The 27,645-nt window shown below is 44.3% G+C and overlaps 1 protein-coding gene and 1 long non-coding RNA gene across 2 annotated transcripts in view; one reads left to right on the top strand and one right to left on the bottom strand.

The window, feature by feature from the left end:
• The first annotated feature begins 1,172 nt into the window (after positions 1–1,172).
• Positions 1,173–27,645, top strand: part of APH1A (aph-1A gamma-secretase subunit) — a 74,183-nt gene continuing 47,710 nt past the window's right edge. Inside the window, exon 1 of the mRNA XM_085639764.1 lies at positions 1,173–1,499. Coding sequence (XP_085495890.1) covers positions 1,387–1,499 — 113 coding nt within the window. The 5' untranslated portion in view covers positions 1,173–1,386. The remainder of the gene's footprint in view (positions 1,500–27,645) is intronic.
• LOC146772857 (uncharacterized) lies at positions 5,518–5,994 on the bottom strand. The gene is made up of 3 exons (XR_014972381.1): positions 5,924–5,994; positions 5,722–5,822; positions 5,518–5,622 (listed from the first exon to the last, which is right to left on the bottom strand). It is a non-coding gene; the product is annotated as an uncharacterized LOC146772857 (long non-coding RNA).

The raw sequence follows: 27,645 nt of genomic DNA, 5'->3' as shown, positions 1-27,645 counted from the left end.
AGCCCGTTTTCCATAAAGGAAAACTGGAAACATTTAAAAAAGAAAAATGAAACGTTTCTGTTTCATTTTTTAAGAGTAGACAGTGTTCTGTGGGACTACTGTCTGCTTGTAAAAAAATATTCACGCCAGTCACAAAGGGGAAGGCTCCCCTGGGGACCTCTTCCTGTTTGCGAGTGGCTTACTACCTCCTTGAAGTAGGTGGTAAACTGAGTGTTTTGTTACCGCAATTGCGGTTGCAAAACAATCGTACAAAGAAGTGCCAATCGCTGTTAGGAAGGAACGCCCTTGGCACGCCCCTTCCTAATAGAGTGAGAACACAGACTGGTGCAGAAAATGTTTCTCACTCTGAAGCTACAGGCCTGCCACACGTGATGCACCTCTGAGAAGCATACACACTGAGTGCCAGCACTGGGCCTAGAACAGCGTGTATGTTGCTCAGAGGTGCGTGGCACTGGCAGGGCCTAGCTTCAGAAACATTTCTATCTACATGTTGTTATATGACATCCCTTTATTAATGTAATAACTGTACTTTCACAATTGCTATATTAAGCTTCTTGCTTCTCAAATTTGCTTGAAAATGCACCATTTACCCACCAACCCCTCTAAAGATGTTCAGGCTCGCTCGCTCCGCTCTCTCGCCACGGTGCACTCCAACGCATATTTCTGCCTCTTATCGAAGTTGAAATGTTGGCATGTATGATTGTATACGTCCCTAGCTATATGTCACTGGGGCGCCGCTCTTACATTCCTGGACGTTCTCATTTAATTATATTATCAGGTGTGTTGCTCTAATTGCCATAATTTAAATAAACTAAGACTACAACTCCAAGATTACACTATGTAAAAGTAAATCCCAGAAATAGTGAAATTGGGTCCCAGACAGAGACGGAGCCTCCTAGTGACCCCCTACACGAGACGACTTGAACCTTGGAAGATGTCTCTTCCTCTGCGTGTTCCTCTACCCTTTCATGGTCAGTCCCCGCTTCGTCTATTAAAGTTATTCTCCCGCTGTCCTCTCCTTTATCTTGATTTTGTCTCGATTTCTTTTTTCTTTTTGATTCGTTGTATTTAGTTCCCTAATCAATCCCCGTGGCCTTTTTACTGTTTCAGTCTTTTCTCTGTTTCTATTGTTTTTTCCGACACTATTTTACACACAGTGTTAGTATTTTTATAGTTTCCATTAGTTTATTTTCTTTGGTCCTTCTTTGGTTTCCATAGCCTATTCTTTTGTGGCAGCCGTGGTTATCATTTTGCCAGCTGGTTCGCAGCGGCCCTACACTTGTTTCCATGGCACCTATCTCCGCCGGGTGGCCCTAGTATTTTGATCTGTGGGGTTCGTCGGAGGCGGCCGACCCTGTCGGGCTTTGTAAGGGTCCGTCCGGCAAGATGGGGGCCGCCATGTTCTTCGGCTGCACTTTCATTGCCTTCGGACCCGCCTTCTCCCTGTTCCTGCTGACAGTAGCGAGGGACCCTCTCCGAGTCATCATTCTGGTGGCAGGGTGAGTGCCGTGGAGAAGCGGTGTGTTTTCTTTCATATGTTGGTAACACACGCAGCGTGGGTTGTCGGCTTAAGAAGGGTAGATCATGAGGGTGTAGACGTACCACTACAACTAGCGATTTGGTGTTGCAGATGTAGAATGATTGTGTTAACAGTATGAGGTTTTATATCACAGTGTGTTGTGACAATCTGCTAAATGTATCTTTATTTAGTGTCATAAGGTGGAATGTTTTAGCCAAAGGAAAGGGTGAAGTGAACGTGGATTTTAGCTGTGTGTGTTGTGATCTGGATGTCACGATGTGGTACTTTTCAATGAGTTATGTATGGCGTGGCACGTTTTTGTAACACTGAAATGATGTTGTGCATTGATTTGTTGTGTAGAGGAATTCAGATAGTGTGTCTGTTTATATTGTGTGTTCTGATCTGGTGTATGGTGTGAATTAAGTTGCCGTGGGTGGCTACAGATCACAAACAAAGGACGTAGTTTAAGGCGATTCAATTAATGTGGTCGTTAATAACTGCAGACAACACCACATTGTGATGCGGTTAGCTTCAAACAAAACAAACATTTGTTGTTTGAACATGAGAGCGAGGGCAGATGCATGTACGGCACTTTCGAGGACCTTCGGGCTAATGTTGAAACCTTATTTTTTTGCTCAGCACACATCTGCCAATATACATACTCTGTATTGACTGTCAATGTAATGTAGTTTTTTACGTCTCTACCCAAGATCAGAATCGGAACAGGTTTTGGAGAACTGTCCCAGCAGTTGTTAACTCTTTTTTTGGTTATACCTTTGGCTGTTTCATGATCTTTTCTTTAAGACCGGTATGACACACCCTGCAAACGGAATGCATTTTTTATCTCATTCATTTATATAATGGTGCTAAAAAATGCTGTACAAATGATCATGTTTTCAGTGCACGGCTCAAAACCTGTTGGTGGATAACTTAAATATGGTTTGTATAAGCCTTCGGCTCCAACATTCCAGTGTTTGTTTTTCTATTTCTCCCATTTTAATTTAGAATATTCTATTAGTCCTTCTGCCCGAGGTATACTGGTTGTTAAAGCCCCTCTCCTAAGGCATGGCCCTATAACTGAAGTTCAGGGCCTTTGATAACCAGCAGAGTCAGCAGCCTATAATACTATATTATGTCAATTTTTTAATATGTGTAGAAACGTGGCCAAGACGAAAGAACGTGAATTGTGATGAAGTATTAGTAAACCCTTCTTTTTTATTAGTCTTGCATGCACCGTTCAGCGCAGAGTGAATATCAGTAATTTGGGCCAAGTAAGTTAAAACTGTAAAGTCGAAGTCTCACTTAAGTTTTCGGTGTGTCAAGAAGGTAGTATTTAGCTTAAGAATAACTGTTGGGTCTGGTGGGTGACTAACAAGGATGTCAGCCAGGAAGCTAGGTGATAGCCTATTCATAGTTTTGAAGAATAGCACAAGTACTCTATTAAAGGTACATTTTGGCATGTGGCTATAGATCTATGGTGGCAACTTTGTAGTTTAGGGATCCTTTTCATCTCTGTATTCCCCTTCTGACAAGAAGTGAGCACAGTATAGAAAAGTCCATGAAGAAAGCCACCTTCTTTCTGCTAGAAAGCTTAAACGAAAATGAAAGTTTACATTCAGCTGGTCAGTGATTGGGTAAATCTACTCTGGAATAGACGGGGAACAAAAAGGTGAATGGCTTCGATTAATCCAGTCTGTTACGACCTTGGGCCAGTTGATAATTTGTGGAATGACTTGGCATTACCTTTTCATCAATGTTACACTGGAAATTTGAAGTAGTTTGGATTCGTTTTGTAAAGAAGAATGGTCAATATAGGAAAGTAGAGTATTATGCAGTGAGGCTCATTAGGCTTCACTATGTAATGCTCTAACAATACCTCAAATATGGTCCTTGGATTCACAATAGTAAATCCTTAGCTGTGTCGAAATGTGGTGTCAAAAGTTAGAGGGTCACAGCAGAATAGAAGCCACAACTACCAGGTGGCTTACAGGCAGGTCATCAATCTAGAGCAGCACAGGCATCATACCCTGGCATGTAGGAAGGGTTTTCCACAACACCCAAAAACATAGGGATTCCACATCTCACAGGGGTCCCGTTGAAGCTTGTACTGAGAGGAGCACTGAAGACCTTTCAGGAAGCAGTGGTGCACTCAGCAGTATGTTGCTTAACACCCTGAGGTACGATGGCCAAAGTGGGGGCGGATGGAATTCACAAGCAAGCGTTCTAACTTGGAGGAAATATCTTACAGGTGAGAGATCTCTACTGCACTAATTTAAAGCATTGTATGCTGAGATATCCCCATTCAAACTGTTTGCCTTACTTGTTTTGGTGAGGTTAGAGAAGAGCACTGAGACTTTGAGCAATCTGCATAGGGCCTCTGTAGGAAAGTAGGATCTGCTTTCATGGATACCCCCACTTTTTGCCTGGTGCTAAGCTGTTTCTGACAAGTTTGACTGGGTTCCTGCCTATCAGGACCACAGTCTCTGTGCTTTCTCCCCTAAATTGGTTATGGTAAGTACTTAGGTAAATCCCAGATTGAATACTGGTGTACTTTTATAAGTTCCTAGTATATGGTACTGAGGTACCCAGGGCATACATAGGTACACCAGGGCGCCCCACATGGGCTGAAGCTTATATTATGGCACCCATGGGAGACCAAGTAAACACGAAAATATCTGCTGTACCTATAGTTATTTGATAAATGCATCTAAGTCATTTTTTAAGGCAGAAAAAAACACTCTGTCTAGACCGTGTAAGGATTACATAACAAGTCAAAATAAGGTGTTAATCCATTTTTTTAATTTTGAAATTAATTGAAAAACATCTGCTTAGTGAATACGCAGAATTTATAAATTACACCAACAATTCAACAAAACCAAGGACCTGCTAGTCCTACAATACATTGGTACCCATGGACAGTCTGTGATATAAAATTATTCAAACATTCTCATTCATACTAAGATCCATTCACACCATAACAACAAGTGACACATACACCCTAAAATCTTGAAAGATGAACAAAATACAGGCCCAAAATGGTAGGCGAGTCTTCTTAGGCGTAAGGCATACACAGATAAGTACAATCAAGAATGACCAGGTATGGAAAGAAAAATGGAACAACAAAAGAATTGTTCTTGTGGTATTGTAAGGTCTTAGTGGATCTGTGTAACGAACAGTTCAGTTCAAGACGCCGACGCGCGTTTCGGTGTAACACCCCCTTTCCCCGGGGAAACACCTTCTTCAGGGCGAGAAATTATTCAAATGCGATTTCCATGGGACCTACCGAGTGATAAACAAAAAATAGTAAACAAAAAACGCTAATTCTAAATATATGCATTTGATAATCTGATTTTTCATACAATTACGAATAACAATATTCATATAAAATGAGCACTGGTCTAGACACATGGGTGGTTAAGCATTGGATACACGATTTGAATTCTGGAAGTTGCACACATGATGAGGAAAACATAAAACAAATAAACAGAATACAAGAAAAAATACAAGAAAAACAAAGCAAAGAATGGTTCTCTCACATTAACAATCAAAGAGACTTCTAAATGTATTAATTTATCTAGATACCGTTATACAAAATCTGGGGAAGAACATTCGGTTGGAGACAGTTAATTAAAAAACACAAATGTAGACCATAGTAGTGTATCCCAAGAAACAGTTTGGGAGATAATTACAAGCAGTCTGGAGGCAAAGGAAAAGAATAGTTTGGTTTAGAGTACAAATGCAAGAAATAAGGGCACTACTTCTGCATGGAGCTAATAGTTCAGCGAGAGGAAATAATAAGCACGCTCACCAAGAAATCAGTTGAGAAGATATGAATATATCTCTCCTCAAGTTCAATGACACGACTTCAGAGGTTCTTACAGGGGGTGAATATAACAATAGAGTGGAACTCGTCCACTAGAGGGAGTGTGGGATCTAAAGATGAATACAGACCGAGAAAAGTTAGCATTTCAATAATAAAGCATATTTTGTAGGGCTATTAAGTGAGACATGGGCCACGTCCTATGGGCCAAATCTACCTGGGGTCAGCGGTTCGTGGGTTTTCTCTGTTGGTACTTCTGGGCCGATAAGTGGAAGTCAATTGTCTAAAAAAACAACGAAAACACACAGACTGGTAAAAGTCTGTTCTAACAGATGCTCCGGACGATGTACGAGCGAACTAATTAGTGTGATGAATCACCTACTTCAGTTGGGGAAAGGCATCTCGCTGTTCTGGCTGGGCGTGCAATCTGCTGCAATGCTCTAGGGTTGATACGAAAAAGGAAATGGATTCTGGCCACAAGGTCTGGGAGCGAAACAAAACAATTAATGTTAGCGCTCGAGAAATATGCATGGGGTCGAGAATACTATTATTTTGGCCATGACTCCGATTTTCTTAGCGCTTACCGAAAAGAAGTTTCCTGATCTTTTCGATCCTTCGTCTTAGTTCAGGATGCAAGAAATGTTGAAGCTTCTCCGCTGCCGGTCCGCCCCTCTCTGTAGAACGAGAGACGAACAGCCTGATAGTATACAGCTGCTTAAATACCGGCAGAGGCTGTGCACAAGCCACGTCATGGTGTAATGTGTAAAAAGTGGCTATGGATTCCGAAAAGAATATCGGAATGGAGTGTTCTAAGGTCGCAACTGTGATTGCTGAAAATAGTAAAACCGTTAGCCAGACATCAAAGTCTCTGACGGTCTTTCGCGCGGTCAATGACGGAGGACTAGTGAGAGTAGCTCAGATGGATGATATGAGAGGCCCCCGATGGAATTACGTGGAAGCCCATCAACTTGGCAGTGGGCAAGGAAAATAATTCAAGAGGGGATTTATTGCTGCATATCACAGTGGGGCCTGATACCGAACCAATTCGTTTTCTCAGACAGATGGGTCGCTATATTCTGATGTTTATATAATAGCATTTTCCCAGGGTAATTCCTCATTGAGCCCCCTTGTTTTGGAGTCCAAGAAGTAAATCCAAAAGACTTCTCGCTTTTTGCGGATCCGGGTACTGTCAGTGCCCTTTTGAATGCGGACCTTTTCTAAGATAGTCCAACGTAGGTCCTTTTCGGTGTGGTTGGACTCCATCCAATGTTTGACCAATGGTGCTGTAAGGTTATTCTGCCTGATGTTAGATTTGTGTTCCCCTATGCGTATTTTGCATTCTCTGCCGGTCTCTCCTACATAGGGGATATCACAGGGGCATAGGATGACATAAATACAGTTTGATGTTTTACAATTGGTCATCTCTTTGAGGTTGATAGTCTTGTTGTTAATTACGATGATGTCATTGACGATCACATTAGGGCATGCCTGACAGCCTCCACATTGATGATGTCCCTGAATAGGGATGTTGCCAATAATGGATCTCTGTGTCAATATGTTTCGTTCTGGAAGTTTGGCCCTGACCAATATGTTTTTTTCAAGTTTTTGTTCCTCCGGAATGCAAAGATGGGTTTGGGTATCCTGGGTGTCTGATTGTCTAGATTTAGAAGATGCCACTGTGACCCATGGGAGACCAATCAAACTGTAACTACAGGCCTGCCATTGCAGCCTGTGTAAGGTGCTGCTAGCACCACTTACGACAGATATAGGTTTCCCTATATCTAAGGTCACTGCATTTAAAACCTATAAGTCACCCCTAAAGCGGGCCTTACAATCCTGAAGGCAGGGTGCTTGGTTCTAAATGTGAGGGTGCCCATGCATGAGCAGGACACCCCTACAACCTTCGGAGTCCATTCTCCTGGGTTTTAAGTGCATCAGCCATTGCGATACATAGAGGGGCCATGTGTCCTTATGCGATGACCATCTCTAACTGGCTGTAACGAACCCTGTCATGTTTGGTATCAAACATGTTGGAATCATACGCTCACACCGTAAACGGTGTGGGAGGTATGATTCCATGCACTGTAAAGCTCCTCCGGGGGGGACCTTAGTGCTCCCGGTACCAGTCTTCTAGACCCAGACAGCACAACAAGGCTGCTGCTGACCAGAGACTCGATTCTGACCTCCTGCTACTGAGCCAAGCTCGAGTGTGGGGAAGGCAGAACAATAGGTATCCTGTCACAGGAAGGTGTGACCACCTCACAGACAGGGTTTAGTGTATTGGGGCCGGGTGGGAGCTGTTGCCAGCGCCACTCAGTCTGCTTGAGAGGCACGTTTGGTGCCCTCCTTGCATAGTCCAGTTCAAACCAGCTCAGGGAGCCAATGGCTCCTGCTGTGACGCAAAACTGGACAAAGGACCTGGGAGTATCCTCCCCACTGTCGAACCCTCCTCTGGGAGGGAACCCTGAATTGTCCCAACCCTTTCCTTAGGGTACTTAAGGGAATACCTGTAGGTGGGTCCCTAGATTCGTCTTGGGACAAGATTCATATCAAGACACCACTTCTTCCTCAACCGACTGCAACTGGAAAGGCTCTTGCTGCTCCTGGTCTCTTCGTCCCGCAAGTCTGCTGCAACGTCTGTGCCTGTGCTCCATACAGGAATCCTCCAAGGCCAGTGGACATAGAAGACACCTGAAGGGATCTCCCTTGAAGTGAAGGAGTCACTTTCCTGCATCTGCAGGAACCGCAACAAAGCTGACCGGTCTGCTGATACCGAGCTCCCACGGGCTTCGAATGGCTCAGCAAAAAAAGGTGGTGGTTCTTCACATACCCCGAGGCCTGCCCTGTCCTCTCAACAGGTTTGAGGCCAGTATCCCTCGTCTGAGCCACAGGAACCGAACCCCTGTGCACCGTGTCCACATGCCATTGCAAAGGCTTGTTGGTTTCCTCCCTCCACGATCTTCGGTCTCCAAGCAGCCCCAACATCAAGCATCTCCTGTGATCGAGTTCTTCATCCTCACTGCAGCGCTTGCACCGTGGGAATGCATTTGTGGTGAACTGCTCGAGGGCCTCTTGCCACTCCAGTTCTCCTGCCTGTCGGTCCTCTTGAGGGTCCTCTTTGATTTCAGCAGGCTCCCCTGATTGCTCGGGCCCTGCTCTGACTCCCCTGCTTGTGGCGAGTCACCTGGACCTTGCTGGTACAGACACTGCTCCTTTTTCGCTTTCCACGTTGGTTGCAATTGCTAAAGCTTGTTGGTGCTCCCAACGGACACCGACCCCTTAACTCTTGACATCTGACGTGGAATGGCTCCTGGTCTACCACAGTGTCCCTGGTCCGCACAGCTGCAGCTCCAAGGTCCTCGTCAACTCTCCTGCAACACCCGGCATCGGTGGAGATTCGACTTCCGTGCCTCCTAGAACTCCTGAGTGGTATAGACTTTGTCCCTTCTGCTTGCAGGTACTTCACATCTTGCATCCACCTTTCGGTCCCACCGGACACTTTCACCTTCTCCACAGCAGCATCTTCCTGAAGTCCTCCATTGAGTTCGACTGCGGTTTCCGACGCCACTTCACACCTATGCACCCGGCTTTCCTGGTGTAGGTTTCCTGGTTCCTAGGCCCTTCTTCTTTAAAATTGCAACAGCAGCTTACCCATTGACTTGTATTGAACCCACATTCGTGTTCCCACTCTGCACACAGCCTCCGTGGGTTTCCTGGTTACTTGCCTCGGGTGGTTCCTCCGGGCCCCGGCACTTCTAAGTCTTCTGGGCATAGTCTTGACTTTGAGTCGTGGTTCGCATACCACTATTTTAGTATATAGTTTGGTCTACTCCCCCCGCCCCACCCCCCGGCTCCCAATGTGTATCTGTACTACTTACCTGTTCTAGTTACAAAGTATTGTGTATATCTCTGGGCAGGAGATATTTGTATGTGTTAGTGATACATATTTTTAAAAATTTGCTGTGTGGTTCTTTTTCACTTTATTACAATAAGATTATGCTTTGGTTAAACAACCTGCTTTACATTCCTTCTGGACTAAGTTTGAAGGCTGTTCTCCACAGCTACCACTTGGAGAGCTTTCGAAGGTTGTCTTAAGAACACTAAAATCACCATAAGGGTTGCCTGGATTAGTGCAGGGTGCCCACTTACATAAGTGTGCACCATATAGCCAGCTTCTCACAGCCTCTTATCGTTTGGTTGTGAGAGTCTCTCCTGAAGTGCTGCCAGTGGAGCTGGTGACCTTGTTAGGTGGGTCGTTGGGTGGTTTGCTGGGCTTGCTGGAGGGAGCTAGAACGCAGTTAAGATAAGGTGTACAGCCTCTCACCAAGGAAAAAAAGAGAAATGTAACTGGTCTGATGGAGCAGGCATGTAAGCAGATAGAACAATGATCAGAATATGATAAAAGGCATCCAAACCACGGCAGATACGGACATCTCTTGCTTTTCTAGTCCCCAACTCTGGTACTCTTGCAAGGAAATGGCCTCTGATAGATGTGAGAAAGATGATGATAATGGTTCTCATTTGACAAACTCTTAGGGCTTCACCATGAGGCTCAGGTCAGAGCTTTCAGGGGTGGAGCTATATCTTGTATTAGGCAGATTCTCCTCGGGCCTTCCTGGAAGGTTTGAACTACAAACTGAGCTGCCTTTGGTGTTCTCTTCTCTTTGTATTTCGTGTTGGTGGCTAATTATTTGATTTATGTTTGCCATAGCCTAGAGGATCCTGGACTTGGAAGTGGGGTGGGAAGGACTGCTGGATTTGTGGAGGCAAAATGTGCTTCTCCTTTTTTTCCCCCATTTGGATCTCAGGAAATCCACGCCTGTAGTTGGCCTTTTGTGGACCTAGATCCCACAACTTTTTTTTTGTACATCAATAAACCGGTTTATATCTTTAAAACCTTTTTCTCCTTGATAGTACTGAATCACTTGGAAAGGAATTTACGGGTATGTGCCCTTTCTGAAGGCATTTTGTGTCTGTATGAGTATATAAACACTTGCATATGTGTGACACTCAGATAAATCTGTACAGTTTTACTCCACATCTTGTCACCTTTGCTAAGATCCTGGGATTCCACCTCATCTCCGATTTTCGCTTCAACACCCACATTGCATTCAAAACAAAGGCCACTTGGCACCATCTGACCCTGTAACAAAGTGAATGAAGTCTTTCTCAGGGCATCCATAAATTGGGAATATTTTTTCTGGGCCAGGGCAGCACCTACAGGAAACTCCCAGTGACACACCAGGCCACTTTGAATACTAGTATCAAAAAGAGTATGCAGTTTCTGTAGTGCAGCAGTAAAATGGATGTGTGTAGTTCCGGTTTTACTGAGGTGGGAGATGTTCCAATAGGAGCAAGTGCCCTCATTCACCCATGTGGGTGTCCTGCTTCATCATTGGGCAAGCTCCACGTTGGGCCTGGAGCTGCAATGCATGGCGGGCACCCTCTAGGGGGCTCTTAGCTGTAGATCTTTTTTCGTTTGTGCTGTTTGATTGTGCATTTGTGTGGGTTGAAAGTGAAGATTGGTAGTGAAATGATGTGAAAAAGGAGAGTGTATTAAAATAGACTAAGTGATCATCAGAAACAAACCTATTTCATGAATTGAGGTCAATTGCCTAGTTAAAATGGTGAGTGCTATCAGGGGATCTAATGGTCCTAGATAGCTTAATGAGCCTAGTGGGTCAATCTGTCTCTCGCCTATTTATGTCTGGTGAATGATCGTGTGGTGATTCTTAAGGACCTAAAATAACCCTAATGTACACAGTGAAGGAATCTCAGGAAGTGGCTTCTAAAATTGAGATTTGCAAACACTCAAAACAGTTGTGATCAATCAAATACCTCTAAAATTGAGAACCGTCCCAAAATACAAAAAACACATCATTATAATATCTTAATGGCAAGGAGCTGTACAAAGTTAGGTTTGCGGTGCGGAGTCTAGACTTACCCTACACGACATATGTGCCATGTTTAAACATGCCACTACACAAGTTCAAAAAGGCAGAGTGAAAACACCCTTGCACCCAGCAACACGTGACGAATGTAGAGCTACAACACATAGCTTGCACTTTGAGGAAACATACAGCAAAAGTAATCAAATTAATAGGGACTTACCCAACTTTGGTCACGGTATAGCCCCCACAAGAGAAGGCAGAGGAAATGCTAATTAGCATACTGCAGGATAGAGGGTCAAATTAAAGGAGGAGTCTTACCATTGCCGTGGTGGAAGCGATACTGATTGGCGACAAAAGGAGAGTATTTACACGGATGCAGCACAGCTCCCCGTGAGTAGACCTACCCTGCTCTGCTTTCTTGGAGGAGAAATGCTGAAAGTAAGGATGCTTCTTAAGTATAGGTATAAAGGTGCTGATTGAGGGTGTCAACAGCGGTAAGGGATGACTAATATGTTGGCATAATAATCACTAACAAACTGTGCAGAGCAGAACCTGCAACCGACATGCTGGATGTAGAGGACATGTCACTTGCTAGTGGGACCCGGGCCACACTGATGCAGTGTGGATGTTCTGTCTGGCGCAGCAACTTGGGGTGTCTTATTGGAGGTAGAGCAGGTCACTCGCTAAAAACTACAAAGGCCACAGGATATGTGGCTGTCAAGAGAACCATTGGGCTTCATTATAAAAGTAAGGCCCATATCCCTAATAAGGCACTATTAGGGGAGTGTGTGGTGTAAAGGATATTGCAATAAAAATGAACCCGCTTTGGGTAAAGTGTAACTAGCAAGAGATGTGTAGGAGCCGCAAGTGCAGTCAATGGGGCACATATCATTTAAATGTACGAAAGGTGACAAAGTTACATCATAGCACCCCTAACCGCGTGGGCTCCAAAAACAGTAACATCAATCCCAGCTTCCCTAAATAACCATCTCAACCACCCAGCCAAAGTGGCGGGTGACACTAGGCAAAACAAAAGCGGTGCAAACAACAACGGTCCTGCATAATCCGCTCTGACTTCTAATAAAATCTTGATATTATTTCAGACAACCAACCACACCCAATTTATAATTATTTGGAAAAGTTGGATATTGAGCACTTTTATTATTCATTTTGGTGCGCTTGGAAACGTGGAATACCACTCCACCAGGGGAAAATAGGAATACCACCCACCAGGGGAAAATACTGTCCTGGTAATATCCAATGCTCTAATGTCAGAGACCCTCTTGAATGAAATAAAGCACATTAACCTAGTCAACTTAGCTGACAGTTGTTTGCAAGAGATCTATGAATTGTCAGGTCAATGGTCAATGATCTAAACATTTTAAAACAACATTTACATCCCACATTCAAGAGTAACGTGGTTGTGAGGATTTGAAAATCTAGTCCCTCTCAACAAATTACTGACCAGAGGATGCTCATCAATGTGAGGAGAATCTATCTGAATTTGTCAGGCTGAAATCGCAGACCGGAAATTATGAATAATTCTGTAAGTGAGACTGCTTCATACAGAAAATTCACCACCATGGCTACAGGTGCTCCCATCGAAATCCAAACCCCATTCGCCACAACTGTAAAGTCATCTCGCCCAGTGTGAACACTATCTCTTATGCGTACTTGTTGACCAAGTCTGTTTGAAGAAGAAAGAAGGTCGTTCCGAAAGTCCCAGCACTTGCGAACAACTCGTCAAATTCTCCAAGCCATGAGACAAAGCAGGTTGGATTGTATCATCTGGTGTGGGAACTCTGCTGCATCCAGAAGTAATGTCGTAAAAAGAGGGAGAAGGATCAGAGATTCGCAGGCCATCTAAAGAAGGACCGGGAAGCAAACCTGGGTGCCCCACATCAAAGTGACCAGAATCCACTCCGCTTCCTGACTTGTCCCATAAGCTACTACCCTCTAAATAAACATGAGTGGACCCCCCCCTTACTCCTCCAATGTTGGATGAAGGCATTAATCGACATGGCTTCTGGGCCCGGACTCCAAATGGAAAAAGTCCTTCTGTTGTCTGTTCAATGTCCATTCAAAAAGATCCACTTTGCAAGGACCCCATTGGAGATTGAACTGTTGGAAAATCTGTTCTTTCAGTTTCCAATCGCTGAAGTCTGTCAGATTTCTGAAATACCCATCCACCACTATGTTCTGGTGGCCCAGAAGATATTTTGCTGTAATTGAAATGTGGTGTTTGAGACAGATGTGTCAAAAATCCTTGGCAATCTCCACTAACATCCGCAATTTTGTGCTGCCAGCTTGTTAATATAACATACAGCCGAAATGTTGCTCATCCTCAACAGAATACAACAGCTCATTGTGTTTTGGGAATAATAACTTTATCACAAAACAGCCCGCTAGTAGCTAAAGACCATTGATGTGCAATGCTAGTTCCTCCATCGAGCATCTGCCCCCCAATGGCTGGCATCGGATTCCATCTTCTCACATGGCTAGCATCCAAAGATCGCCCTGCTGGTCCAGCCTTCCATGTGCTTGAGCCAGCACCTCAATTCTGTCTTGGTCTCGAGCGATAATGGCACTTGATCTGCATACTCTAGACTGTTGTATCTCAAAACATGCAATGCTTTGTAGTGAAAGGACATGGGCAAAATTGTCTCTCTGCTCAAAGCAGCTTGCAACTCTTTCTTGATCGCCTTCATTTTGTGACTGGAAAGACATAACTGCGTTGTCCGAGTCTAGTTGAAAACCTAGAAACTCTATGGATTGCACCAGAGTCTGCAAAGATTTCTCTGAGTTTATGACAAACTCCAGGTCTTGAAGTAGTTATATCGTCTAGGAGAGATGAAGCATCACAGTCACTTGATTTTGAGCTAAAATTATGAAGTCTTTTGAGATGCACTGATGGCTTTGAACTCCCATCATTCTTCTCTCTGCTGAAACAGGTGGAAACGTTGATTAGGGTAAAACATGGGAATGGTCTGGCTAGCATCATTCAAATCCAATCTGACCAGCTATTCTCTGGCCTGAAGAAAATCTTGGAACTGATGGATTCCTTTCATCTTGAAATGCTGCTAGACTATAAAATGACTCGACTCTCTGAGGTTCAAGACCAGGTGGAAACCCCCGCCTTTCTTTTGAACAAGGAAAATGGTATGGAAAAACCCCTGGGGGTGGAAAAGAGAGAGAGGGAGAGAACGAATGCCTTTTCCTAATTGAACCTGAATTTCTCTATAAAATTCTTCTATTTGCGAAAAAAATGAGAGGTCAGGGATTCCATAATTGCAATGGAGTACTACAAAACTTTAGTTTGTAACCTTGCACGGTGTCTAAGCCCCATGTGTCTTGAGACAGTGATTCCTAGTTGTAAAGGAATTACTTCACTTTGCCCTCTAGTATCACTTGTGGTAATGAAATAATATGATAGAGGATTGACGAGGTTGGTATTTGATCCCCCAGAGTACTTCCTCTGTGTGTATCACGTTATCAATCTCTGTTTCTGCCTCCCTATCTGGCGAAGAAGAATGTACCTCCACTGGCATCATATGCCCAGTCTCCACGTCATCCTGGTTGAAATCCTCTCTGTGGACCTGAATAAGAGGAACGGCCTGTAGATCGTCCCTGATGGTGCCAGGACTGACCAAAAAGGGCAGGTTGAAAAAACTTTTTCATGGAAGTTTGTACTTTGTCTTAATCCGTTGGAGGTTTTTCATTAAGGTTCCAAGGTCCCTAACAAAAATATCCTGTTGCTAATTCTGTCAGCTTTGGGTTGATCTTCATCAGAATAGATTTGCGACTTTCTGAAGAGCTGGCAGAGTTGGCCTTGAACAACTGACATGTGGCACGTTGCGCCAATCCCGCAACGACGTCCAGGTCAATAGGTTCCCTGGATTCCGTAACTTGGTAAGCCATCTCCAAAACTTTGGTTTAAGGACCAGAGATGTCCAAGAGTTTATCCTGGCGTGTTTTCCAGGACCTCTCAAACCCTATCTTGTGGTCTCACAAATGTGTTCATAAACATGGCCATATTTAGGTCCACATCTATCATTTCTGCCACTTTATCTACTATCACCAGGTGAGAAATTATCGCTCCTAAGCAGTTGCACACTTTATCAAAGGATTTGTACAAGGCGAGCTTGCACATAATTCGCCACCTACGCAGAGAGAGTCCATTCCGACCATCTCTGATGTAAGATGTTTCAGATCAAAAGTGCATACTGTTGTGTGGGCTTTATAACGAATGTTAAGATTTTGTCTTGCATTTGCGTTTCCCTTTGTTATCGTCAAAGGGATCTTGAGAAAAGTCTGAGAGGGAGGTGTCCATGTTAGTAGTGTTATCTTCAGGTTTCACCAGTGGCACTCACTGAAGCTTCCAGCTGAAACCTACTTGGGGTCACACTGGCATGATTTAGCCAATTTGTCCATTGTATCAGTATGTGCCCACTTTTTTAGCAACTGGGAGGCACCTACTGCCTCCCATTCCCCAGCAACCTTTTCAGGACATCCAAAGGAACCACTGTCTTCGTGTTAAGACTGAGTTGTCTAGGGTCTCAACAAGGGAGTCCGTAAAGTAGTTATCTTGGTCAACCTCATAGTAATCCTGAAAACCATCGGAGTCGAAGGGTGACTGATCATAATAGCAACAGGTTGCCAGTCCATGAGGATTAATAGGGCAATCGCATTTGACCATAGCAAGCGCTTGTCCGGTTGGAGAGCTATACCAAATTAAAACAATACATTTGCGACAATTATACTTATCAGATGAAACCCAAATACAATCCCACTTATCTTGAATGCTGAGCAGCAAAATAAAGGTTGTCAAGATGGTGCTGATCCTATTTTAGGAGCAGAACAGGATGTGATTGGTGGAAGACTGTGGGACAAACCAGGGAAAGTTTTAAAAATATTTTTATTATAGTTTTAAGTTTTAATATTTATTTAATAAGCATAATTCAAGCCACTGGTCCTGACACATAATTTGGCTGGGTTCTCCTCTCTAGTATCGTTAACTGCTAGTATATATTACGTATTAGCTTAACATCTATCATATTTTATGAAAAAATGTGCAACTACTAGCGATGCTACTGTGGTACCCTCAAACTAACAGACCTTATTGCTATCACAGAGTAAAAAGTGTGGACACAACCGTGCTGTAATTGGGAAAGGCAAAAAGAACAATTGATGGCTAGAACGCCGAACAATGTCAAACATTCTTTGTAACTAGGGGTGAATGCTTGCATTGTTCAGCATTCCATCCATCATTTGTTCCTTTTGCCACCCTAAGTGGGAAGGGTATGCCCAGGTATGGGTCCCGTGCTCACTGCACCACTGGATTCAAGGTAGCCTGGCTAATGTGGGGCGATGCCCAGAAACCGCTCCCAGAAGGCTTGTTTCTGGTCCAGGGAGGGTCTGACAGTTTGGGCTATACTGTTCCCATGAGGCGCAGGGTCAAGGCTGATTTGCATATTGCTGGGTATGAACTGGGGTGGCCTGGTGAGCAAAAGACTGATGCATTAAAACCAGATCTTTGTGACTGGGGATGAATATTTGCAGTGTATTTGTATTACAGTATTCACCTGCTAGTTTCCTGGCTTAAAAAAAGAGCCCAACCTTCCTTTGCCCTATAAAACGCTGACGTGCCATGACCATTTAAGATACTTCTAGATGCTATAATTTCTACAGGGCTTTGCACATGTATTAAATGCATTATATCTAGTCTCCAAACATCTAGTTCAACTGTAACTTTGGTCATCAGGGTATTGCTCGGTCTGTTTCTTAGTGTGCTTGCTCTTTTGCACTACACCAACCCTGGCATCCATTTATTTTATAGGCAGCACTTGCTGTTTCTGGCGACCGGAGCAAATAAGTCTTGTTCTACTGTGGAAATGCCTCAGTGACCGATACAATAACTGTGTGCTACTGCTCACAATAACTGTGTGCTACTGCTCACCATAAACACTGTGGAGGCCAGGATAAGTGACAAAAGAAATTGCTGATTTCACTCACAGCGTGACAAGTCACCATCCAGTCTCCCTAAATTTGAGGTTATCCAAGTTGGCAGATAATCTTTAAGTATTGCATTGTGATTGTTTGTTAATAAAGAATTTTTGGGTTCATGGTGACCTCACAAGTAAATGCGCACACCGTGCTCCAGTATAGAGAACCAAACCTTCACTGAGGTAGTGCAACTGATGTCAAAGCGTCTTGCCTAATGGTATTTGGAAAAAAATTACACTTGTTAATGTTTTTTTCCCCATTTTCAGTCCTTTCTGTCTCAAAGGGTAGCTCCATAATTGAAAGCTGCAAAGGTAAAGAATGACTACTTCAGTCTTACGAGCGAAAGGTTGTTGTTCTTTTCACAGTATGTCAATTATCTGTAAGGGTCTTAAATTGACTCAACGAAAGGCACCCACAGCCTATCAGTCTGATTTTATTTTTTAAATCGTATTGCAGTTTTAAACCTCTCACACACTATGTGGGGCATGGTTCTGTGCCATCTTACATTTCTAATGAGCAGTACACCTGTGTGCATCCATATACCTGAGCAACGTAAAAGTCGTAGGCAGATTAAGCATCTGGTATCATGGGCTCTAGAAGCAGTCTCCCCACAAACAATGGTGCTCCTCTCTACTCCAGTCTTCCCAACTGCACTTGACAGTAGGAGAACATTCCTTTCGTCCTTCAACTTCCCTCCCACTCCCCTCGGTCTTTCCCCAAGTTACTCCAGTTTCCATAAGTGGAACATATGTCAATCACCTTGTGGAAGTGGTTCTGCATGAGGCAATATGCTATCCAAGCCCGCCAAGAGACCTCGCTTTCATTTACCGCCTGTGTGCTTTCAGTCTTATTTTTATGCTATGAGATCAAATAAATAGAAATCTCCACAATTTTGTGATTTGATGTTAGCATTATTTACTAGTCACTCTTAATCTTCCTTGGAGGTGATCACTCATGTGGTAGAAGTTACTTGGTTCAAAACGTTCTGGTCGAAAATTAAATGCTTCAATGGCCCCCCTGCATCATCAGACTCTCTCACCTCCAGGAGATGTGTAGGGGGCAGTGGAGACACCTTACTCAGGATATCTGTTCCAGACACAATGTCACCGGAGTCACCTCCTCGGTAATCAAAACGATTTTTTAATGTGCCATTGATGGTGATGAAGACGTAGTAACCTTAGTTTTCATGACGCCAGCCTGTGACTGAGAAAACTAATTTTTCACAGTAGACTGCAAGGAGGTAGTAGACGAAATCGTCATCAACGAAGTTGTCATCAGTATTCTTGACGACAATGAAAAAGTTGTTGTCATCCATGTCGTAGCTGTGATTGATGCCATTCTTGTGGATGACTTTGACGATGAGTCACTCTTTAAGTCTTTGCCAGTTGACGACGTATATGTTGTCGATCGTATCTTTACAGCTGAAGATGCCTTTAAAGAAAAAAGGGGTTGTGTGTCCTAAAGTGGCTTTAAAAAAAAAGGGGCTGTATGTCCTAAAGTGGTATGCGATGGTTACCTCTTTTCTTGTTCAATGAAAAATAACAAATGAATCCATAAATAAATGGTAGCCCAAGGTTAATTGAGAAAACCATTGTGGCAAAATAGCAAACTGATTGATTGTGTCAGGGGTATTTTTGCGTATATTGATGTTAAAAGGAGTTACAGGCATAGATGTTGACTTCAAAAGTGTTTTATGGGAGGGAAGTCAACGCAATTCTCTGAGAGAAAAACGTCAAAAGTTGACTGAAGCAGTGTAGACTGATCAGAACTCTGGGAGACTCCCTCACATACGACATGCAGTTAGAAATATGAGGTATGGTGGTCATACAGGGGAAGAGTGTTTCAGGGGCTATGCTCTGATTGGCTAATTTTTGGTTCTTATAAAACAATGTGAATTGGTTACCAATGTCACTTGAACTTTTACATTGTTTTCAAGGCTTTTTTAATGCACTGCTTAAAATCGTCCCTGTGGGACTCCCACCAATGACAACAGGGAAGATTTAAGAATGTCAATCTGTGAAAGATTCAATACTGGAGAATAAGTTGAAAGATTCTCCCTCTGGATGGGGCATATTGTGGAAGAGGCGATGCCACATGCTGTCTAAACCCAGGTGGAATTGCTATAGGTTTGTATTTTCTGCAAGGTGCATCACAAATGCAGTGCTGGTCTGTTGGCTGTAGTGTGTAGATCCTAGTGTGGACCCCTTTATGCGCAGGCTGGTGTTTCCCATGTGTCGAGGGATTAAGCTAGCCCCTGGCCCTGTTGTCTGCAGTACTTGTTCTTCTATGTATGTTTCTTCCATTTGCAATTTCAAGGGTTCAGTTCTTACTCTTCTGTCCCAGTTGCAGTGTGTTGGGCTGATGAAGTCAGTACTGTTGTGTTAGTTTTAATTATAAAAATACAATCTATTTATAATACAAATTGCCCCCCCCCCCCCCCCCCCTCAAGAGTCTCTTGGCGCTGAAGCACTCTAAAACAGGACCGCAGTATCAGAGAGGAGTTAAGAGCCAGGTTTTAAGGAGTTTCTTAAATTGTCCAGACAGGATCATATGAACAAGGGTTATTTATTCCAATGATGGGGTGCCAAATTTGAAAAGGATCTGCCTCCATGTCTAACTGTACGAATGCAGTGGGGGCAAAGTAATGATTGCCCTCTGGATCTATGGTTACGTGTGGCAGTATAAAACTGTAACTTGTTAAGCAAATAAAAGGGCCTGTTTCCAAAAAGTGACTTGTGAACAAGACGTAGGAGTTTGAAAAGGGAGTGTTTTTTTTTTTTATTGGAAGCCAGTGCAGAAATCAAAGATTGGGCTAGATGGAGAGCGGAGTGCCAGTTTGGCATGCAGCTGTGTTTTGTACCACCTAAAGTTTACCAAATAAACTTTTGTTTACAGCAACCATTAGGTAATTCCATAATCCAGGCGATTTATAACAAGTGCCTAAGTTATGGATTTATTGGACTACAGAGGCAGTCATTGGAAAGCTCTCCAGAGAAGGCGCATAATTCTGAAACAGGACCCATAGATAGAATTGACCTGATCTTTCATGGAGAGGACGTCATCAGTCAGTATGTTCAGATACTGTGGGAGGGAGTCAAAGTGAGCATGGAGTAGAAATTGAGGTTGACGTAGATCTTCAACAATCACTATCTGGTTGTGGGTGATTAGTTGATACTAGTGGGAGAGTGATGAGGCAGGCATACATCACTCAAACTATTTTAGAGATGCAGATATTAAAAAGATTTCACCAACTGTCTAACACTCAGTTTTCTTTGTGCAGTGTATTATGTTCTTTACACTTTGTGTGACTCATATTCTCCCATGCTGTGGAAACTGTGGGGAAGTAGTAGACAGAACGCAAGTCTCATCACAGGACGTTTTCAGCCAAAACCATGCATTCTTATTAAACAGACTTATTCAGTTTTCAGTAGAGGAAATATGATTAATCTATACGAGCCTTTCGTTGTTCAGGCAAAGCTAGTGTCTGTGCTTGCCTACCTCCATTGTGACAAGGTTACCTCGTAAGTTAATCCTTTAATAACATAGGGGACATTCATGGGTTCCTTAACAAGTGGACGCACGGAGGCTTATGCATTTATAAATAAACTATCTATAATCCATTTTTTGTTGTTATCATTCAGTTTTATCATGCAGCAGTGCCATCAGACATAATGAAAATGTAGGCGTAATGCATGGTCGACGACTTTAGATCTATACCTCAGTTTGAATATCTGAGAGGAAGTGAAACCTGAAGATCTATCCAGATATGTTCTGTTATGAATGCAATGGGATTGCATATCAAAATAGGAATCTTATTACATGGACTACCTTTGATGAACCCAGGAGCAAGCCTTAGAATGGCCTTGAGCTGTCCTAGATTTCAACTTGTGTTGTTATCCCATTGACTGCAGCAATTCAGTTGATGGTAATCGCACAGCTGTCGATCATAGTGACTGCATAATCTGCTTGCCCGCTCCCTACTAGTCAGTTCTGGCGAGTAAAAACAATCTGGAAAGGAACTGGTGTTATGTTCATTCAGAAAGTGAATGGTCCAAAAAGATACATTTTAAATCTTGTTTTTATCTCGACACATTAGCTGTCTGTTCAAATGTCAATTTGTCTTTTTACTAATTGCTGCTTGGAAAATTTAGTTTAGTTTTCTTGACCTTCCTATAGTTAGAGGTTTTTGTCAAGGGAGATGTCTGACAATCATTGTGATACAAAAGGCTGAAGGATTTCAGTTTATTTCTATTACATAACATTTAAATAGCTTGTAAATAAATAGAACACATATTTCAAAATATATTCAGAACTATAAAAGCAAACATTTTTGTAATTAAGAAGTGTGATGCAAACAAAGATTTTAAGTAGGAGCAAAACAAACCGGAAATGTTTTCAGGCAGTTCAATGTTAACCTAGGGAAGGAAAACAACCATGCAATTTTAAAGGTAAGTACACAACTTGCAAGGCTAGTTTTCGGGCTGACACTTGGCATCGGTCGGGCTCCCCAAAGCTGGGGGGCTGTGGGTGCGGGGGTGTCCTTTGAGCTCCGAAGATCCTTATTGGAGCCAGTCGCGGTTAGGGTGTCTTTCTTGTTGAGGCTGCAGGCGTCATCGTGGAGTCCAGGATAGGTCACTCTTGGGTGGACTCGAGCTCAGGACCACGAGACAATCTTCTTAGGACTGGTGGGCTACTTCGACTTGGGCTGTAGGGGTCACGTCCAGAGGTAGGTCCGGAGGTTTGTGCGGTTCAGCAGGGCACTTGAGCTCTTCTTGAGGGTTTCTTTGTGGACGGGGCCGCTGTCAACTGGAAGTTTTGGTCTTTAGGGAAGGCAGGCCGTCCTCCCAGGGTTTTGGAGGTAGCTGGACCTGCAGGACGAGTCACTTTGTGGAGCAGGTTTCTTTGCGGGCTGTAGGCAGGCTGGTAGGGCTTGGGCCAAGTCAGTTGTCTTCTGGAGTCTTCACTGCCTCATGGCTCTTCGGTCCGTTGTCTTCTTAAGGTCACCAGGAATCCAAGGTTCAGGGGTGCCCCTTAATAGTCAATTTAGGGGCGCTGCAGGTAAGGGCAGGTAGTAGTCATTGGGCTACCTACCTTTATGGTGACTACACCTTTTGTACGTCCACTCTCTTTGGGGAGGGCGCATACCCTTAATCCTACTGGCTAAAATCCTTACGAGTATGGAGGATTTTCAAAGGAGGGAGGGGTCAGTTCAGCTCAGGAGACCACCGACCTTTCTGCCAAAAGTGGGGCTTGGTCAGGAGGGTGGGATCTCCACTAGCTGAAGAGTCTCTGGCTAGCATAACAAAGGGAAGGAAGCCTTTGAGGCTTACTGCTCTTGATTGCTGTTCCTGCTTGAGGGTGTGAAGTGTGAAGCACCTCCACTCAGAGCAGGCTTTGTTTATGAACCACAAGAGCACAAGGCTCCCACCTAAGGGGTAAAAAAACATGCCTGGAAGTGGAAGGCTTGTGCAGACCAGTCAGCTACACACAAGCGGTTGGTTAGGTTTTAGGGGACACCTCTGAGGTACCCTCTGAGTGCATTTATTAATGAATCCAACATTGACATCAGTGTGGGCTCATTAATCTGAAATGTTTGATACCAAACATCTTGGGATTCGGTGGAGCCATCATGGAACTGTTGAACTCATATTGACAAGCTCCCAGCCCATGTACTCAGTATGGCTTCACTATGAACTTAAAATGCCTAAAAATCTGGTAAGACTCCACCTCCCCCGCCTCAGGGAGTTCCAAGCGGCCGGAATGGATCTCCCCATCACACGAGGAATTAAGTGATGCCATTTCTCTGGTCGCATCAGGGAAAACACTGGGCCAAAATGGTTACCCGCAGGAGTACTATGACACTTACCGAGACATACTAGCCCCCCACCTCTCTGCTATTTGCGGAGGTTACAGAGTCAGGATCATTCCTTCCTGAAACTGACGCGGATACAGTCGTCGTCATCCCTAAAACACAGTCACCCTCGCCCACCTGCACGGACTACCATCCAATTTCACTTCTTAATATGCAAGTCAAGATGTACGCTACGATCCTGGCCCAACGCCTACGACCATTCCTTAGCAAACCGGTCCACCCGGACGAATGTGTCTTCATGCCGGCACGGAGTACAAGGCATTGTCTTTGGCGCCTCCATCTGGCCCCAGCGAATCGCCATTAGCTGAGCCCCCTACCTGGCACTCCTCCTAGTGGACTTCGAGAAAGCCTTCGACACAGTCGATTGGCAATACCTGGATAATGTGTTGGATGCGATGGGCCTGGGGCAGCACTTCCGCTGCTTTGTGCGGGTGCTGTACTCTAGACCCAGAGCAAGAGTGCTTATAAATGGAGCTCTCGCTCGGAGACGTTCCAGATCAGAAGGAGTATGAGACAGGGGGGGCCCCCTCTTGCCCCTCCTCTTCGCCCTGGCGATGGAACCTCTGCCTTGTCTTATTCAGGCCGACAACCAAATCCAGGTCTGGAAATAGAAGGCCTTCCATGAAGATAAGATGGCCCAATATGCAGACGATGTTCTGCTTTTCCTCACAGATCCGGCACAGTCCGGGCCCAGATGCCTCCAAATTCTTCACACCTTTTAGCAGGTCTCTGGTTTACGTCTGAACCCTGCCAAGTTGCCCCTAGTGCCCCTTCATCTTTCAAGGGATTGTTTTGATTGGCTGTCAGCTATCCCCATTAGGCGGCAGCCGTTCAGGTGCCTGGGGATCTGGGTTGCACTACTCCCCGAACTGGCTTGGTCGTTCAATATTGCTCCACTGGTCAAAGCCAAGGAGGATCTCTGAAGCTGGCAAGCCCAACCACTCAATCCTCTGGGGTGAGTGGCCCTTTTCAAAATGATGATCCTCCCCCGTTTCTGTACATCATCCGAAACACCCCGTTCCACTTTCCGAGAAGCTGGTTCAGAGAACTGGACAGCATAGCCAAAAGGTTGCTCTGGGGGAAATGCGAGATCGCGAATGGCTCTCGCCCACTGCCAGATCCCACCCTTCGTCAGGGGCATGAGCATGACGAATCTTTATCTACATTACCTAGCAACCCGTCTGCTCATCCTGCACGACTGGTTCAACGCGGATCCAGCAGACAGGATTGAACTTGGGGAGTTGGTTCTCACACGAATTCAGGCGATATTGTACGGAGGCCCTGTGCCTAAAGCCCTGCCAACAGTGACTTGTGCAATTCTGCTGGCCTGGCGCGCTGCCTTTTGACAGACTCAGTGGAATAACATATTGACACAGCAGACACCTCTCTGGCAGGGTTTCTGGTCTTAAGGTGGTGGGTGCCTTAATGGGGCTCAGGGGTTGGGACCTCACTGGCATTTCGCAGTTGCAGGACTTGTGGGTTGGGGACCACATACGCTCCTTCCAAGAATTACAGGGCCATTACTCCCTTCACCCATATCTATAAAAATTTTATCTGCAGATATGCCATGCTCTCAACAAACCTTTATCGACCGGCGTAACACTCCCTGAGTTTAGCCCAATGGAAGCACAGATTATGATGGGAGACTTAGGGAAAGGGGAGGAGGTGTCTCGCCTATATCGTTCCTTAACCAACAATGGCCCATTCACACTTTACTTGCTTAGACACCAATGGGAGACCTGGCTGGTCCCCCTTGAGGACGAAGACTGGCGTGAAGCCTTGATGGCTACCAAGACTGTCACTACTTCAGTCTGGCTTCGCCTGGTTCAGCTGTTCTACCTTCAGAACACTTATCTCACCCCCAGTCGCCTCCACAGGGCAGGCCTGAGGCCCAATCCTTCTTGCACGTGCTGTGAGCTAGAGCCAGAAGATTTTTAGCATATGGTGTGGACATGCCCTCATCTCGCCCCGTTTTGGGAGACAATAGAAGCTGAGCTTACGGACGTCCTGGGCTGGGAGATGCCCCACAACCCCCTGAACCTACTCCTGGGAGTTACAGACGGGTTAGACGAATCCAGGGCATACAAACTTCTCTTGGGTACTGCAATCATGGTGGCTAAAAGAGATCATCGCTGCTTGGAACAATCCTTCCCATCCCCCCCTCACCCCCTGAGTGTAGCCAAATGGTGCAAAGGCGTAGATTGGTGCGCAGTGCATGAGAAACCATTATACGAATCCAGGGGTTGTCTGGCCAAACACCAAATGGTCTGGTGCAAATGGTTGGGCCAGCTGGGGTAATGGAGTCTCTAGTCCCTCTTTGGGATGAGGCCTTATATGATGATGTGGTAAGAAATGTGTCACAGTGTATGTTTATACGCAACAGATAAATACTGTTTTTAATCGTAATTGCTCAATGGTGCGGTATTGTTCTCTCTCTTTTTTCAAAACTCAATAAAATTGATTATCAAAAATAAAATGCCTAAGAATAGGCTTAGACACTATAGGGGCATAAACGCTCATGCATGTATGCACTCACCAGAAGTATAGTGCACCCTGCCTCGGGCTGTAAGGCCCGATGTATGGGTAACTTACCCATGCCTCTGGCAGGCCTGGCACACAGGGATATGTGCAAAGTCGGCTCTTCACTTTTAGTTGCACCAAAACACACAGGTGGCAGTGTGCATGTGTTTGGTAAGGGGTCTTTTAGGGTGGCATAATACATTCTACAGCCCTTAGAGACCTTCTCTGGCCGCAATGCCATTGGTACCACTAGTACCTTTTACAATGGTCTTGTATATGTGCCAGAGGTGCCAATTGTGAAAATAAAGGTACAGTTTTGGGGAAGAACACTGGCACTGCGAACCTGGTTAGCAGGAACCCAGTACACATTCAGTCAAAGTTTCTTTCAGAGTCAGGCAAAAAGTGTGTGGGGGGGTACTGCAACAGAAACCCACTTTGCTACAATGTGGCATGAGGGATAATTTAGTGCACTATGTACATAAACCAGAATGAAAGCCAGTCTGTGAAATAGTTAAATCGTACTCTTGAACAGCTTAAAAATCCACAGTGCCGGGTCAAACTAGTCCTTTGCGGTTGTGATTGTGTACTGCTTACCAGTCCTTGCTGTGCTTTTGCTATTATTTATCTCTGATGTTATGTGCAGATTCTCATGCATTGTGTAACCTACAACAAATCCTATTCGCTTGCCCAGAATATTTAATTACAAGACCTATTTGTCCTCTTTGTGACTTCTTTCCCCTTGTTTATCCCCTCTTCGCAAAGCTATTTGATTATGGAGTCTCTCCATCTTCAGTCCTCTTTCAAGTGAAGAGATTCTCTTCAACCCTATCGTGAAGGGCAGGGCGTGACTATACTTGCACAGAGCCCAAGTAACAGTATGAAGTGTCGGTCAAGAGTGGACATGGATGAGGGTGTGACGGGCATGAACACTGGTTGCTAAGGGCGTAAGTCCGGGGAAGTACATGGAGATCAGAGAATGACTGCCTGCGTCAGGAAACGGAGGCAGGCTCCAGGCTCATTTTTCAGTGCCTATCATTCCACAAATTCCTTATATAGCGTGCTCGGTGGTAAACCAGAAAAGTATTTTCATTTTGAAAAGAGCAGAACTACTACATGCATTCGTTAACAGTGATCCTTATGCATCTGGTTCTTAGCAAAGGTGCCATCTATAGGTACCGCTGATTTAATGATCTTTCAGGCTTTATTTTAGGTTATGATTGTAGATTAACCAGATTTGTTTCAAAATTTACCCGTATATTGCCAAGTTAATAGATTTGGTGAACGCTTTTTGCACCTTGGATAGTAATCAGTATTTTATCCTGTTGTCCGGATGTTTGTAAACCAGTTTAAGGTTTGTGGATGGATCGGCAATGTTATAACTACTCCAGTAAGCACAGCATGTGCTCAGAAGTATGGAAAAATTAATTTCTGAGCAGTTATTTAAATTAAATTAGGGTATATTTCATTCTGAGCCTTATTATAATCTGCCTTCATCACCGAGTATATGTTCCAGGATCTCAAAAAGACTGCTGGGTAGGTTAGATGATACTTGTCGTCAACTTTGCGAGTAGTTGTACTCTCTGGAAGCATGGATGCTGTGTGAAGCTTTTGGGTGGCATGTTCTTAATTTTCTTGTGCTTTTTCTTGTACGGCAGAATACATGGAGAGAATAATAGGAAAATGCCTCGACCTGTATTAAAAAAAAAGTATCCACAATAACCATATGTTTGCAAGCCTCATAACTGATGCTTTTTTTTGCCGTACTCCTTACCGTACATTTAATATTATAATATTAGTTGAAATGTAGCTTGGAGTTTGCAGCAGTGGTCCAGATAATATGTCACATTGGTGAGCGGTAAAGTGAAAAGACGTTTGTTGTCATATTGGAAAGTGTTAAATAGATCACTGCCTTGCAACTTCATATGTGTTGGTCATACCGGTGTGGCTGTCAAGGTTTACAATGTTGAAGAGAAGACTGCAGCCAATCAAGACGCAGTTCCTCTGTGCACACACTTAGGAT

This window comes from Triturus cristatus, chromosome 12, assembly GCF_964204655.1.
Source record: "Triturus cristatus chromosome 12, aTriCri1.1, whole genome shotgun sequence".
In the NCBI taxonomy this organism is placed as follows: Eukaryota; Metazoa; Chordata; class Amphibia; order Caudata; family Salamandridae; genus Triturus; species Triturus cristatus.
The sequence above is the reverse complement of the archived record's forward strand: the minus strand, read 5'-3'. Positions and strand labels throughout refer to the sequence as shown.